Here is a 14410-nt window from a genome sequence, read left to right as displayed (position 1 = left end):
CTCTGTCCTCCTCTCTCTGTCGCCCTCTCTCTCTGTCCCCCTCTCTCTGTCTCCCCCCTCCCCGTTCCCCTCTCTCTGTCCCCTTCTCTCTGTCCCCCCTCTCTCTCCGTTCCGCTCTCTCTGCCCCCCCTCTCTGTCCCCCCATCTCTGTCCCCACCCTATCTGCCCCCCGTCCCCCTCTCTCTGTCCCCCCTCCCTCTGTCCCCTCTCTCTGTCCCCCTCTCTCTGTCTCCCTCTCTCTAACCCTCTCTCTCTGTCCCCCCTCTCTCTGTCCCCCCTCTCTCTGACCCCTCTCTCTGTTTCCCTTTCTCACCGTCACCCCTCTTTCTGTCCCTACCCTCTCTGTCACCTTCTCACTCTGTCCCTCCCTCTCCCTTTGTCCCCACCTCTCTGTCCACCCCCTCTCTCTGCACCCCTCTCTCTTTCCCCCCTCTCTCTTCCCCCTCTCTCTACCACCCTCACTCTCTCCTATCACTACACCCTCTCTCTCCACCCACTCTCTTGTCCCCCTCTCTCTCTGTCCTCCTCTCTCCTTGTAACCCTCTCTCTTCCCCCTTCCATCCCTCTCTCTGACCCCCTCTCCCTCTGTTCCCTCCTCTCTCAGTCCCCCTCTCTCTCTGTCACCCTCACTCCGTCCCCCTCTCTCTCTGTCCCCCTCTATCTGTCCCCCTCTCTCTCTCTCTGTGCCCCCTCTCTCTGTCCCCCTCTCTCTGTCCCCCCTCTCTCTGTGCCCCCTCTTCCTCTGTCCCCCTCTCTCTCTGTCACCCCTCTCTCTTCCCCCTCTGCCCTCATCTCTCTGACCCCCTCTGCCTCTGTTCCCTCCTCTCTCTGTCCACCTCTCTCTGTCCCCCCTCTCTCTGTCCCCCCTCTCTCTGTCCCCCCGCTCTCTGTGCCCCTCTCTCTGTCCCCTCTCTCTCTGTCCCCCATCTCTCTCTGTCCCCCCTGTCTCTCTGTCCTCTCTCTCTGTCCTTCTCTCTCTCTGTACACCTCTCCCTGCCCCCTCTGCCCCCTCACTCTGTGACCCCCACTCTCTCGCCCCCCCCCCTCTGTCTCTCCCGCTCTCTGTCCCTCTTTCTCTGTGCACCTCTCTCTCTGCCCCTCCTTCTCTCTGTCCCCCCGCTCTCAGTCCGCCCCCTCTGTCCCCCTCTCTCTTCCACCTCTCTCTGTCACCCCCTCCGTCCCCCTGTCCTCCCTCTAGTGTGCCCCGTCTCTCTGTCCCCCGTCTCTCACTGTCACAACTCTCTCTGCCCCCCCGTCCCTCCTTCTCCCTGTACCCCCCTCTGTTCCCACTCTCTCTGTCCCCCTCTCTCTGTACCACCTCTCTCTGTCCTTTCTCTCTCTCTCTGTCGCCCTCTCTCTATCCCCCCTCTTCCTCTGTCCCCCTCTCTCTGTCCGCGCTCTCTGTCCCCCTCTTCCTCTGTCCCCCTCTCTCTCTGTCCTCCCTCTCTGTCCCCCTCTCTCTCTGTCCTCCTCTCTCTCTGTCACCCCTCTCTCTTACCCCCGCCACCCCTCTCTCTGACCCCCTCCCTGTGTTCCCTCCCCTCTCAGTCCCCCTCTTTCTCTGTCACCCCTCACTTAGTCCCCCTCTCTCTCTGTCCCCATCTCTCTGTCCCCCTCTCTCTCTGTCCCCCCTCTCTCTGTGTCCCCTCTTCCTCTGTTCCCCTCTCTCTCTGTCCCTCCTTCTCTCTGCCCCACCCGTTCTCAATCTGCTCCCTCTGTGCCACACTCTTTGCACCCCCGGTCCCCCCTCACTCTGTCACCCCATCTCTCTTTCTCCCCCTCTCTGTCCCCCCGCACTGCCCGCCCTCTCTCTGTTCCCCTCTCTCTGTTCCCCTCTCTCTGTATCCCTTCTCTCTGTCCCCTCTCTCTCTGTCCCCCTCTCTCTGTCCCACCCCTGTCTCCGTTTCCCTCTCTGTCCCCTCTCTCTCCGTTCCTCTCTCTCCGTTCCCCTCTCTCTGTCCCCTCTCTTCCCCCCCCCCTCTCCGTTCCCCTCTCTCCGTTCCCCTCTCTCTGTCCCCCTCTCTCTCCGTTCCCCTCTCTGTGTCCCCCCTCTCTGTGTACCCCCTCTCTCTGTCCCCCTCTCTCTCCCGTTCCCCTCTCTCTGTCCCCCCTCTCTCACCGTCCCCCTCTGTCTGTCCCCTCTCTCTCTGCCCCCTCTCTCTGTCCCCTGTCCCCACCTCTCTCTCTGTTCCCCTCTCTCTGACCTCCCTCTCTCAGTCCCCCTCCCTCTCTGTTCCTCTCTCACTGCCCCACTCTCTCTGTCCCCCCTCTGTTTCACCCCTCACCATCCCCCCTGTCTCTCCGTTCCCCTCTCTCTGTTCCCACATTTCTATCCCCCTCTCTCTGTCCCCCGTACCCTCCCTCTGTCACCCCCTCTGTCCCCCTCTCTCTGTCCCCCTCTCCGTCACTCTCTCCGTCCCTCTCTCTCTGTCCCCCTCTCTCTGTCCCCCTCTCTCTGTCCAACCATCTCCGTCACTCTCTCTCCGTCCCTCTCTCTCTCTGTCCCCCTCTCTCTCTGTCCCCCTCTCTCTGTCCCCCTCTCTCTCTGTCCCCCTCTCTCTGTCCCCCTCTCTCTGTCCAACCCTCTCTCTGTCTCCCTCTCTCTGTCCCCCCTCTCTCTCCATTCCCAACTCTCTTTCCTCCCTCTCTTTCCCACTCTCTCTGTCCCCCTCTCTCTCCGTTCACCTCTCTCTGTCCTCCTCTCTCTGTTGCCCTCTCTCTCTGTCCCCCTCTCTCTGTTTCCCCCCTCCCCGTTCCCCTCTCTCTGTCCCCTTCTCTCTGTCCCCCCTCTCTCTCCGTTCCGCTCTCTCTGCCCCCCCTCTCTGTCCCCCCATCTCTGTCCCCACCCTATCTGCCCCCCGTCCCCCTCTCTCTGTCCCCCCTCCCTCTGTCCCCTCTCTCTGTCCCCCTCTCTCTGTCTCCCTCTCTCTAACCCTCTCTCTCTGTCCCCCCTCTCTCTGTCCCCCCTCTCTCTGACCCCTCTCTCTGTCCCCCTTTCTCACCGTCACCCCTCTTTCTGTCCCTACCCTCTCTGTCACCTTCTCACTCTGTCCCTCCCTCTCCCTTTGTCCCCACCTCTCTGTCCACCCCCTCTCTCTGCACCCCTCTCTCTTTCCCCCCTCTCTCTTCCCCCTCTCTCTACCACCCTCACTCTCTCCTATCACTACACCCTCTCTCTCCACCCACTCTCTTGTCCCCCTCTCTCTCTGTCCTCCTCTCTCCTTGTAACCCTCTCTCTCCCCCCTTCCATCCCTCTCTCTGACCCCCTCTCCCTCTGTTCCCTCCTCTCTCAGTCCCCCTCTCTCTCTGTCACCCTCACTCCGTCCCCCTCTCTCTCTGTCCCCCTCTATCTGTCCCCCTCTCTCTCTCTCTGTGCCCCCTCTCTCTGTCCCTCTCTCTCTGTCCCCCCTCTCTCTGTGCCCCCTCTTCCTCTGTCCCCCTCTCTCTCTGTCCCTACTTCTCTCTTCCCCCCCGCTCTCAGTCTGCACCCCCTGCCCCCTCACTCTGTCACCCCATCTCTCTTTCTCCCCCTCTCTGTTGTCCTCTCACTGTCCCCCTCTCACTGTCCCCCTTCACTGTTCCTCCTCTCTCTGTCCCCCTCTCTCTGTCCCCCTCTCTCTGTCCCCCTCTCTCTGTTTCCCTCTCTCTGTGTCCCCATCTCTCTGTCCCTCTCTCTGTCACCCTCCTCTCTGTCCACCCCTCTCTGTGTACCCTCCTCTCCCTCTGTCCTCATCTCTCTGTCCACCCCCTCTCTCTGCCCCCACTCTCTCTTTGCCCCCCCGTCCCCTTCTCTGTACCCCCTGCTCTGTCACCCTCCTCTCTTTCCCCACTCTCTCTGTCACCTTCTCACTCTGTCCCTCCCTCTCCCTCTGTCCCCATCTCTCTGTCCACCCCTCTCTCTGCACTCCTCTCTCTTCCCCCACTCTCTTCTCCCTCTCTCTACCCCCTCTCTCTCCCCTATCACACCACCCTCTCTCTTCCCCCACTCTCTTGTCCCCCTCTCTGGCCATCCCCCTCTCTCTCTGTTCCCCCACTCTGTCCCCCTCTCTCTGTCCCACTTTCTCTGTCCCCCTCTCTCTCTCTGTTCCCCTCTCTCTCTATTCCCCTCTCTCTGTCCCCCCCCAGCCGTTCCCCTCTCTGTGTCCCCCTCTCTGTGCCCCCCCTATTCCCCTCTCATCTCTCACCGTTCCCCTCTCTGTCTGTCCCCTCTCTCTCTGCCCCCCTCTCTCTGTCCTCCCGTCCCCACCTCTCTCTCCGTTCCTCTCTCTCTGTCCTCTCTCTGTGTGTGTCCCCCTCTCTGTCTCCCCCTCTCTCTGTCCCCTTCTCTCTCCGTTCCCCCTCACTGCCCCCCCCCCCTCTCTCTGTCCCCCCTCTCTCTGTCCCTCCTTTCTCTGACCCCTCTCTCTGTCCCACCTACTCCCCGTCACCCCTCTCTCTGTCCCCCTCTCCCTGTCCCCCTCTCTCTGTCCCCCCCTCTCTCTGTGCCCCCTCTTCCTCTGTCCCCCTCTCTCTCTGTCCCTACTTCTCTCTGCCTCCCCCGCTCTCAGTCTGCCCCCTCTGTACCACTCTCTCTGCATCCCCTGCCCCCCTCACTCTGTCACACCATCTCTCTTTCTCCCCCTCTCTGTCCCCCTCTCACTGTCCCCCTCTCACTGTCCCCCTTCACTGTTCCCCCATTTCTCTGTCCCCCTCATTCTGTTCCCCCTCTCTCTGTCCCCCCTCTCTCTCCATTCCCCTCTCTCCGTCCCCTCTCTCTGTCCCCCCTCTCTCTCCGTTCCCCCTCTCTGCCCCCTCTCTCTGTCCCACTCTCTCTGTCCCCTCTCTCTCCATTCCCCTCTCTCTGTCCCCCCTCTCTAGCCGTTCCCCTCTCTGTGTCCCCCTCTCTGTACCCCCCTCTCCATTCTCCTCTCTCTGTCCCCCATCTCTCACCGTTCCCTTCTCTGTCTGTCCCCTCTCTCTCAGCCCCCGTCTATCTGTCCCCCAGTCCACATCTCTCTCTCCGTTCCCCTCTCTCTGTCCTCTCTCTCTCTCTGTCCCCCCTGACTCTCTGTCCCCTCTCTCTCTCCTCCTCTCTCTGCACACCTCTCTCTGCCCCCTCTGCCGCCCTCTCTCTGTGACCCCCACTTTCTTTGCCCCCCCCCCCGCCCCGTCTCTCCTGCTCTCTGTCCCCCTCTCTCGGTGCCCCTCTCTCTCTGCCCCTCCTTCTCTCTGACCCCCGCTCTCAGTCCGCCCACTCTGTCCCCTTCTCTATTCCTCCCGCTCTCTGTACACCCTTCCGTCCCCCTGCCCCTCTCAAACTGCGCCCCCGTCTCTCAGTCCCCCCTCTCTCACTGTCCCCACTCTCTTTGTCCCCCCTCTCTCTGTCCCTCCTTCTCCCTGTACCCCCTCTGTTCCCCCCTCTCTGTACCACTTCTCTCTGTCCTCTCTCTCTCTGTCGCCCTCTTTCTATTCCCCCTCTTCCTCTGTCCCCCTTTCTCTGTCCGCACTCTCTGTCCCCCCTCTTCCTCTGTCACCCCTCTCTCTGTCCCCCTCTCTGTCCCCATCTCTCTATTTCCTCCTCTCTTTCTGTCACCCCCTCTCTTCCGCCCTGCAACCCCTCTCTCTCACCCCCTCTCCCATTCCCCCCCTCTCTCTGTCCCCCTCTCTCTGTCCCCCTCTCTCTCTGTCGCCCCTCCCTCTGTCCCCCTCTCTCTCTGTCCCCCCTCTCTCTTTGCCCCCTCTTCTCTGCCCCCCTCTCTCTTTCCCTCCTACTATCTGCCCCCCGCTCTCAGTCTGCCCACTCTGTACACCTCTGCCTGCACCCCCTGTCCCCCTCACTCTGTCACCCCATCTCTCTTTCTCCCCCTCTCTCTGCCTCCCCTCTCTCTGCCTCCCCTCTCTCTGTCTCCCCTCTCTGTCCCACCCTCTCCATCTCCCCTGTCTCTCCGTTCCCCTCTCTCTGTCCCCCCTCTTTCTATCCCCCCTCTTTCTATCCCCCCTCTCTCTGTCTCCCCGTCCCCCACCCTCTGTCACACACTCTGTCCCCCTCTCTCTGTCCCTCTTCTCTGTCCTTCTCTCACAGTCCCCCCTCTCTCTCTCCCCCCTCTCTGTCCCCCTCTCTCAATCCCCCCCGTTCCCCCCTCTCTGTCCGCCTCTCCGTCACTCTCTCTTCGTCCCTCTCTCTCTGTCCCCCTCTCTATCTGCCCCCTCTCTCTGTCCCCTTCTCTCTGTCCAACTCTCTCTCTGTCCCCCTCTCTCTGTCCCCCTCTCTCTCCATTCTCCTCTCTCTGTCCCCCTCTCTCTGTCCCCCTCTGTCTGTCTCCCCCCTTCCCGTTCAACTCTCTGTCCTCCCTCTCTCTTTCCCCCATCTCTCCGTTCCCCTCTCTCTGTCCCCCGTCTCTGTCCCCCCTCTCTGCCCCCATCTCTGTCCCCCCATCTTTGTCCCCACTCTCTCTGTCCCCGCTTCTGTCCCCACTCTCTCAATCCCCCCCGTTCCCCTCTCTCTGTCCTCCTCTCCGTCACTCTCTCTCCGTCCCTCTCTCTCTGTCCCCCTCTCTCTCTCTGTCCCCCTCTCTCTGTCCCCCTCTCTCTGTTCCGCTCTCTCTCTGTCCCCCTCTCTCTCTGTCCCGCTCTCTCTGTCCCCCTCTCTCTCTGTCCCCCTCTCTCTGTCCCCTTCTCTCTGTCCAACTCTCTCTCTGTCCCCCTCTCTCTGTCCCCCTCTCTCTCCATTCTCCTCTCTCTGTCCCCCTCTCTCTGTCCCCTTCTCTCTGTCCCCCTCTCTCTCTGTCCCGCGCTCTCTGTCCCCCTCTCTCTCTGTCCCCCCCTCTCTCTGTCCCCCTCTCTCTGTCCCGCTCTCTCTCTGACCCTCTCTCTCCGTCCCTCTCTCTCTGTCCCCCCTCTCTCTCTGTCCCTCTCTCTCTGTCCCCCTCTCTCTGTCCCGCTCTCTCTCTGTCCCTCTCTCTCCGTCCCCCTCTCTCTGTCCCGCTCTCTCTCTGTCCCTCTCTCTCCGTCCCTCTCTCTCTGTCCCGCTCTCGCTGTCCCCCTCTCTCTCTGTCCCTCTCTCTCTCCGTCCCTCTCTCTCTGTCCCGCTCTCTCTGTCCCCCTCTCTCTCTGTCCCCCCCTCTCTCTGTCCCCCTCTCTCTGTCCTCTCTCTCTGTCCAACCCTCTCTCTGTCCCCCTCTCTCTGTCCCCCATCTCTCTCCGTTAAAATCTCTCTGTCCCCCCTCTCTCTGTCCCCCCTCTCTCTGTCCCCCTCTCTCTGTCTCCCCCCTCCCCGTTCCCCTCTGTCTGCCCCCCTCTCTCTGTCCCCCCATCTCTCTGTTCCACTCTCTCTGTCCCCCGTCTCTGTCCCCCGTCTCTGTCCCCCCTCTCTGTCCCCCCATCTCTGTCCCCACTCTCTCTGCCCCCCCCCTCTGTCCCCACTCTCTCTGTCCCCCTTTCTCGCCGTCACCCCTCTCTCTGTCCCCATCTCTCTGTCCCATTCTCTGTCACTCTCCTCTCTGTCCACCCCTCTCTGTGTACCCTCCTCTCCCTCTGTCCTCATCTCTCTGTCCACCCCCTCTCTCTGTCCCCACTCTCTCTCTGTCCTCCAATCTCTGCCCCCCATCCCCCTGTCTGTACCCCCTGCTCTGTCACCCTCCTCTCTTTCCCCACTCTCTCTCTCACCTTCTCACTCTGTCCCTCCCTCTCTCTCTGTCCCCATCTCTCAGTCCACCCCTCTCTCTTCACTCCTCTCTCTTCCCCCTCTCTCTCCCCTATCACTCCGCACTCTCTCTTCCCCCACTCTCTTGTCCCCCTCTCTGTCTGTCCCCCTCTCTCTCTGACCGCCTCTCTCTGTCCCTCCCTCTCTCTGTCCCCACTCTCCCAGTCTGCCCCCTCTGTCCCCCTCTCTCTTTCCCCCCCTTTCTTTCCACCCTCTCTCTGTCCCCCTCTTTCTGTCCACCCCACTCTCTGTAACCTCCTCTCCCTCTGTCCCCATCTCTCTGTCCACTCCCCTCTTTCCGCGCCCCTGTCTCTCTTTCTCTCCTCTCTCTGGCACCCCCTCTCTCTGTCCCCACTATCTCTCTGTCCCCCATTCTCTGTCCCCCTGTCTCTTTGTCTCCCTCTCTCTCTGTCACCCCTCTCTCTTCCCCCTCTGCCCCCCTCTCTCTGACCCCCTCTGCCTCTGTTCCCTCCTCTCTCTGTCCCCTCTCTCTCTGTCCCACCGTCTCTCTCTGTCCCCCCTGTCTCTCTGTCCTCTCTCTCTGTCCTCCTCTCTCTGTACACCTCTCTCTGCCCCCTATACCGCCCTCACTCTGTGACCCCCACTCTCTCTGCCCCCCCCCGTGTCTCTCCCACTCTCTGTCCTCCTCTCTCCGTGCCCCTCTCTCTATCCCCCCGCTCTCGGTCCGCCCCCACTGTCCCCCTCTCTCCGTGCCCCTCTCTCTGTCACCCCCTCCGTCCCCCTGTCCCCCCTTTACTGTGCCCCCGTCTCTCTGTCCCTCCTTCTCCCTGTACTCCTCTATGTTCCCACTCTCTCTCTCTCCCCCCTCTCTCTGTACCACCTCTGTCTGTCCTCTCTCTCTCTCTCTGTCGCCCTCTCTCTATCCACCTCTTCCTCTGTCCCCCCACTCTGTCCGCGCTCTCTGTCCCCCCTCTTACACTGTCCCCCTCTCTCTCTGCCCCCCTCTCTGTTCCCCTCTCTCTCTGTCCTCCTCTCTATCTGTCACACCCATCTCTTACCCCCGCCACCCCTCTCTCTGATCCCCTCTCCCTCTGTTCCCTCCTCTCTCAGTCCCCCTCTCTCTCTGTCCCCCTCTCTCTGTCCCCCTCTCTCTCTTTCCCCCCTCTTCCTCTTTCCCCCTCTCTCTGTCCCTCCTTCTCTCTGCCCTCCCGCTCTCAGTCTGCCCCCTCTGTACCACACTCTCTGCACCCCCTGTACCCCCTCTCTCTTTCTCCCGCTCTCTCTCCCCCTCTCACTTTCCTCCTCTCTCTGTCCCCCTCTCTCTGTCCCCCTCTCTCTGTCCACCTCTCTCTGTTCCCCTTTCTCTGTTCCCCCTCTCTGTATCCCCATCTGTCTGTCCCCTCTCTCTCTGTCCCCCTCTCTCTGTCCCCACTCTCTCTCTGTTCCTCTCTTTCTGTCCCCTCTCTCTGTCCCCCTTCTCTCTCCGTTCCCCCTCTCTGTCCCCCTCTCTCTGTCCCCCTCTCTCTGTCCCCCTCTCTCTCCGTTCCCCTCTCTGTGACCTCCTTCTCTGTGTCCCCTCTCTCTCCATTCCCCTCTCTCTGTCCCCCATCTCTCACCGTTCCCTACTGTCTGTCCCCACTCCCTCTGCCCCCTCTCTCTCTGTCCTCCTCTCTCCCTGTCACGCCCCTCTCTTCAACCCTGCCTCCCCTCTCTCTGACCCCCTCTCCCTCTGTTCCCTCCTCTCTTAGTCCCCCTCTCTCTGTCCCCCACACTCAGTCCCCTTCTCTCTCTGTCCCCCTCTCTCTGTCCCCCTCTCTCTGTCCCCCCTCTCTCTGTCCCCCTCTCTCTCTTTCCTCACTCTCTCTGTGCCCCCTCTTCCTCTGTCCCCCTCTCTCTCTGTCCCTCCTTCTCTCTGCCCTCGCGCTCTCTGTCTGCCCCCTCTGTACCACACTCTCTGCAACCCCTGTCCCCCTCACTCTGTCACCCCATCTATCTTTCTCCCCCTCTCTGTCCCCCTCTCACTGTCCTCCTCTCTCTGTGCCCCTCTCTCTGTCCCCCCTCTCTCGCCGTTCCCCTCTCTCTGTCCCCCTCTCTGTGCCCCCCTCTCCATTCCCCTCTCTTGTCCCCACCTCTCTCTCCGTTCCCCTCTCTCTGTCCTCTCTCTGCCTGTCCCCCCGTTCCCCCTCTCTCTGTCCCCCCTCTCTCTCTGTTCCCCTCTCACTGACCTCCTCTCTCTGTACCCCCTCTCTCTGTCCCCCCTCTCTGTCCCCCCCTCCGTAACCACTCTCTCTCCATTCCCCTCTCTCTGTCCCCTTCTTTCTATCTCCCCTCTCTCTGCCCCCCGATGTACACCCTCCCGTCTCCCCCTCTGTCCCCCTCTCTCTGTCCCCCTCTCTCAATCCCCCCGTCCCCGCCTCTCTGTCCCCCTCTCCGTCACTCTCTCTCCGTCCCTCTCTCTCTGTCCCCTCCTTTCTTTGTCCCCTCTCTCTCCGTTCCCCTCTCTCTGCCTTCCTCCCTCTATCATCCATCTCTGTCCCCTTTCTCTCTGTTCCCCCCTCTATGTCCCCCCCTCTGTCCCCCCTCTCTCTCCGTTCACTTCTCTCTGTGTCCCCTCTTTCTATCACCCCCTCTGTCCCCCTCCCCCTCGCTCTGTCCCCCCCTCTGTCCCTCCCTCTCTGTGCCCCCTCTCTGTCCTCTTCTCTCAATCCCCCCGTCCCCCTCTCTCTATCCGCCCTCTCTCTCTGCCCCTCTCTCTGTCCCCCCTCTCTCTATCCCCCCTCTCTCTGTTCCCCCTCTCTCTGTCCCCCTCTCTCCCTGTAACCCCTCTATCTGTCCCCCCACTCTCTGTACTCTCCTCTCCCCTCCCTCTGTCCCCAACTCTCTGTCCACCCCTCTCTCTCTGTACATCTCTCTCTGTCCCCCCTCTCTGTCCCCCCACTCACTGCCCCCCTCTCTCTGTCCACCCTCTCTCTCGTCCCCCTCTCTTTACCCCCTCTCTCCCCATCTCTCCCTTACCTCTCTCCCCCATTCTCTTGTCACCCTCTCTTTCTGTCCCCTCCCTCTCTGACCGCCCCTCTCTCTGTTCCCCGCCCTCTGTCTCCCCCCTGGTCCCCGCCCTCTCTGACCGTCCCTCTCTCTGTCCCCCCCTCTGTCTCCCCCTCTCTGTCCGTCCCCTCTGTCCTCCTTTCTCTTACCTCCTCTTTCTTTCCCCCGCACTCTCTGCCCCCCTCTTTCTGTCCACCCACTCTCTGCGCCCCCATCTCTCTTTCCCCCTTCTCTCAATGTCCCCCCTCTCTCTCTGTCCCCACTCTCTCTCTGTCCCCTCTCTCTGACCCCACTCTCTCTGTCCCCCCTCTCTGTACCCCCTGCTCTCTCACCCTCCTCTCTGTCCCCACTCTCTCTGTCACCATCTCACTCTGTCCCTCCCTCTCCCTCTGTCCCCATCTCTCTGTCCACCCCTCTCTCTTTGTACCCCTCTCTCTATCACCCTCTCTCTGTTCCCCCACTCTCTTCCCCCTCTCTCTACCCCCTCTCTCTCCCCTATCACTCCACCCTCTCTCTCGCCCCACTCTCTTGTACCCCTCTCTGTCTGTCCCCCTATCTCTCGCTATGCCCCCCCTCTTTCTCTCTCCCCCTCCCTGTCCCCCTCTCTCTCTCTGTCCCCCTCTCTCTCTGTCCCCCACTCTCTCTGTCCTCTCTCTCTGTACCCCTCTCTCTGTACACAACTCTCTGACCTCTCTGCCGACCCTCTCTCTGTGACCCCCACTCTTTCTGCGCCCCCCACCCCCCAGTCTCTCCCGCTCTCTGTCCCCCTCTCTCGGTCCATCTCTCTCTCTGCCCCTCATTCTCTCTGTCTCCCTCTATCTGTCCCCCCTCTTCCTCTGTCCCCCCCCTCTCTGTCCCCCTCTCTCTGTCCCCCTCTCTCTGTGCCCCCTCTCTCTATCCCCTCTTTCTCTGTCCCCTTTCTCTCTGTCCCTCCTTCTCTCTGCCCCTCCGCTCTCAGTCTGACTCTCTGTCCCTCTCTCTCTATCCCCCTCTCTCTGTCCCTCTCTCTCTATCCCCCCTCTGTCCCCTCTCTCTGTCCCCCCTCTCTCTGTCCCCCCTCTCTCTGTCCCCTCTCTCTGTCCCCTCTCTCTGTCCCCTCTCTCTCTGTCCCCTCTCTCTGTCCCCCTTCTCCATCTGTCGCCTCTCTCTGTCCCCCTCTCTCTGTCCCCCCTCTCTCTGTCCCCCCTCTTTCTGTCCCCTCTCTCTGTCCCCCTCTCTCTCTGTCCCCCTCTCTCTGTCCCCTCTCCCTTCTCTTTCCCGCCTTCTCGGTCCCAGCCCTTCTCTGTATCCCCTCTCTCTCTCCCCTCACTCTCTCTGTCCCCTCACTCGCTCTGTCCCCCCTCTCTCTCTCTCTCTCTCTCTACCCCTCTCTCTCTATCCCTCCCTCTCTGATCCCCCTGTCCCTATGCCCCCTCTCTGTCCCGCATTATTGGTCCCAGCCCTCTCTCTGTACCCCCTCTCTGTGTCCCCCTCTCTCTCTGTCCCCTCTCTCTCTGTCCCCTCTCTCTCTGTCCCCCTCTCTCACTGTCCCCACTCTCTCTGTCCTCCTCTGTCTATCCCCCCTCTCTGCCCCCCCCCACCCTCTGTCCCGCTTTCTTGGTCCCAGCCCTCTCTATGTACCCCCTCTCTCTGTCCCCTCACTCTCTCTGTCCCCCCTCTCTCTATCCCTCTCTCTGTGTTCCCCTCTCTGTCGCCCCTCTCTCTGTCCCCCACTCTCTGTCCCCCACTCTCTGACCTCTCTCTCATTATGTCCTCCCCTATTTCTCTCTCTCTCCCTCACCTTATCTCTCCCTTGCCCCTCTCTCTCTCTCTTTCTCCCTGCTCCTGCACTTTCTCTCCACCTTCTCTCACTCTCGATCCACCTACCTCAGTCTCTCTTTCTCCTCACCTCCCTCTGTTTCTCTCTGAATAAATCTCTCTCCCTCCTGCCCCTCCCTCCCTCTCTGAAGCAGTCTATCTCCCTGACGTGTCCCTCTCCCTCTGATCCAGAAACTGGGAAGGCGGGTAGTGGGTGGTGCTGTGGCTGCATGTGGTTAGAGGGGTGGTTGTGAGATGATAGAGAGATGTGGGAGGTGAGAGGAGGGGGAAAAATGGAGTAGAGACGGAATTGCGGGAGGGAGACAGATGGCAGGAGAGAGAGAGCGTGGAGGGGAGGGGGAGAGGAAAGAGTGGAGGCAGGTGGAGAGAGTAGGGGAGAGGAAATGGGGAGGCCAGGTTGGATTGGGAGGTACAGAGGGAGTTAAATCCAGCTCCTGAGCTCAGGGCGCGGTGCCCTCCCCTTCCCTGAGGACCAGGACTTGGGGCTGAGTCTGTCTCTCACCAGCTCAGCTTCTCCAACACAAAGACACACACCAACATCGGTCACTCTGCTGCTCGGCACGCTTTAATGAACATTTTTATTGGTTACAAATGGAAGTGATTGATACAGTCAGTGGGATGGTGCCTTTTCTCACTGGCCCCTGAGTTGTGAGAAACATTGAAATGTTTCCCTGTAACCCCCCTGTGGGATAAGGATGGACAAACCAGTGCTCCCCTCAGTCTGTTACCATAGCGACAGGCTGCTCCATCGCTGAAACACTGAACTGAAATGAGAAAATCCCGGTTGGATTGATTAATGAGGGAATTTGATGGATGGATGTATATGGGTGAAGGGATATTTCAGCACATTCTTCAGCTGCTGCCTGAACTTAGTCTGGGTTATGGCATAAATCGCGGTGTTTGTGCAGCAACTGAGGAGCTGCAGCATGAAACCCAATTCCTGCACAAAGTAATCTAGATACACAGACTCATACCCAAAATCATACATCCGGGCCCATACAGAATACAGCATTAACATTGACCATAACAGGATGAAATTGGCCGAGATCACAAACAGTAATATGATGGATTTTTTTCGGTTTCTCATTTCAGTGTCAGACTGAGCGTCCCCATTGGTGTGAGCGCGGACTCTCCTGCGGGCTCTGCTGGTCACTACAATGTGTCTGACGGTGAGAACATTGAGCAGCAGAATCAGGAGAAATGGGACACACGGGGTTAGAATGTGGTGGAGGAACTCGATTGTGACCCAGACACTGGAGGATCGAACAGCGTGTGTTACCTCACAAAACCAGGGGTCGTTCACCAGCCAATACCGAGCCGAGAGCATAAAATACCAGGAAATGTTCTTTAAACAGCTCAGCACAGTCACTGCTCCCAGAACCACAGCCGCCGTCTTCTCACTGCAATATTTACTTTTCAGCTTCTGGCAACAAATGGCCACAAACCGATCAAAGGTGAAAGTGACGGTGAACCAGACAGAGCAGTCAGTGGCTGCATAAAGCAGGACGGCGTGGATATTACACACGGGGACGGAGTACAGGAAATAAAACTGTTCCCGATAAACAATGGGAATGTGTCTCAGGATCAGGTCGAGGATAATGACCAGGAGATCCGCCGCTGCCATGGCCCCCAGGTAACGTCTGACACATGGAGACAATCCACAATCTTTATAAAGCAGGACGTAGATGGTCACTACGTTAACTGTGAGGAAGGAAAACAAACCCATTATCCATCAGCCTGGAGGCAAAGGGACCCGTTTGATCGGGGACCCAGTGAGATTTCCAAATGTGTCCCTGTATTCAGGGATTTATTAAAATAATTGGAGCTGGAATAACAAATGGGAAGGTCGGAATTACTGACAAAAATGTGACATAAACCACAAGAAACCCTCCCTCCCCAATCACA

The 14410-nt window shown here is 60.0% G+C and overlaps 1 protein-coding gene across 1 annotated transcript; it reads right to left on the bottom strand.

Annotated features, from left to right (window-relative positions):
• Positions 1-13298: 13298 nt before the first annotated feature.
• Positions 13299-14198, bottom strand: LOC148135001 (putative G protein-coupled receptor 139). Its single transcript, XM_087985210.1, has one exon. The coding sequence runs from the start codon at positions 14127-14129 to the stop codon at positions 13299-13301; it is 831 nt and encodes a 276-aa protein (XP_087841336.1). The 5' UTR covers positions 14130-14198.
• Positions 14199-14410: the final 212 nt, after the last annotated feature.

The sequence above is a fragment of the Chiloscyllium plagiosum genome, unplaced genomic scaffold (genome assembly GCF_037043375.1).
Source record: "Chiloscyllium plagiosum isolate Xiang-an unplaced genomic scaffold, Cpla_swu_hap1 HiC_scaffold_51, whole genome shotgun sequence".
NCBI lineage: Eukaryota > Metazoa > Chordata > Chondrichthyes > Orectolobiformes > Hemiscylliidae > Chiloscyllium > Chiloscyllium plagiosum.
Note: the sequence above shows the minus strand (reverse complement) of the source record. Positions and strands in the feature narration are given on the sequence as shown.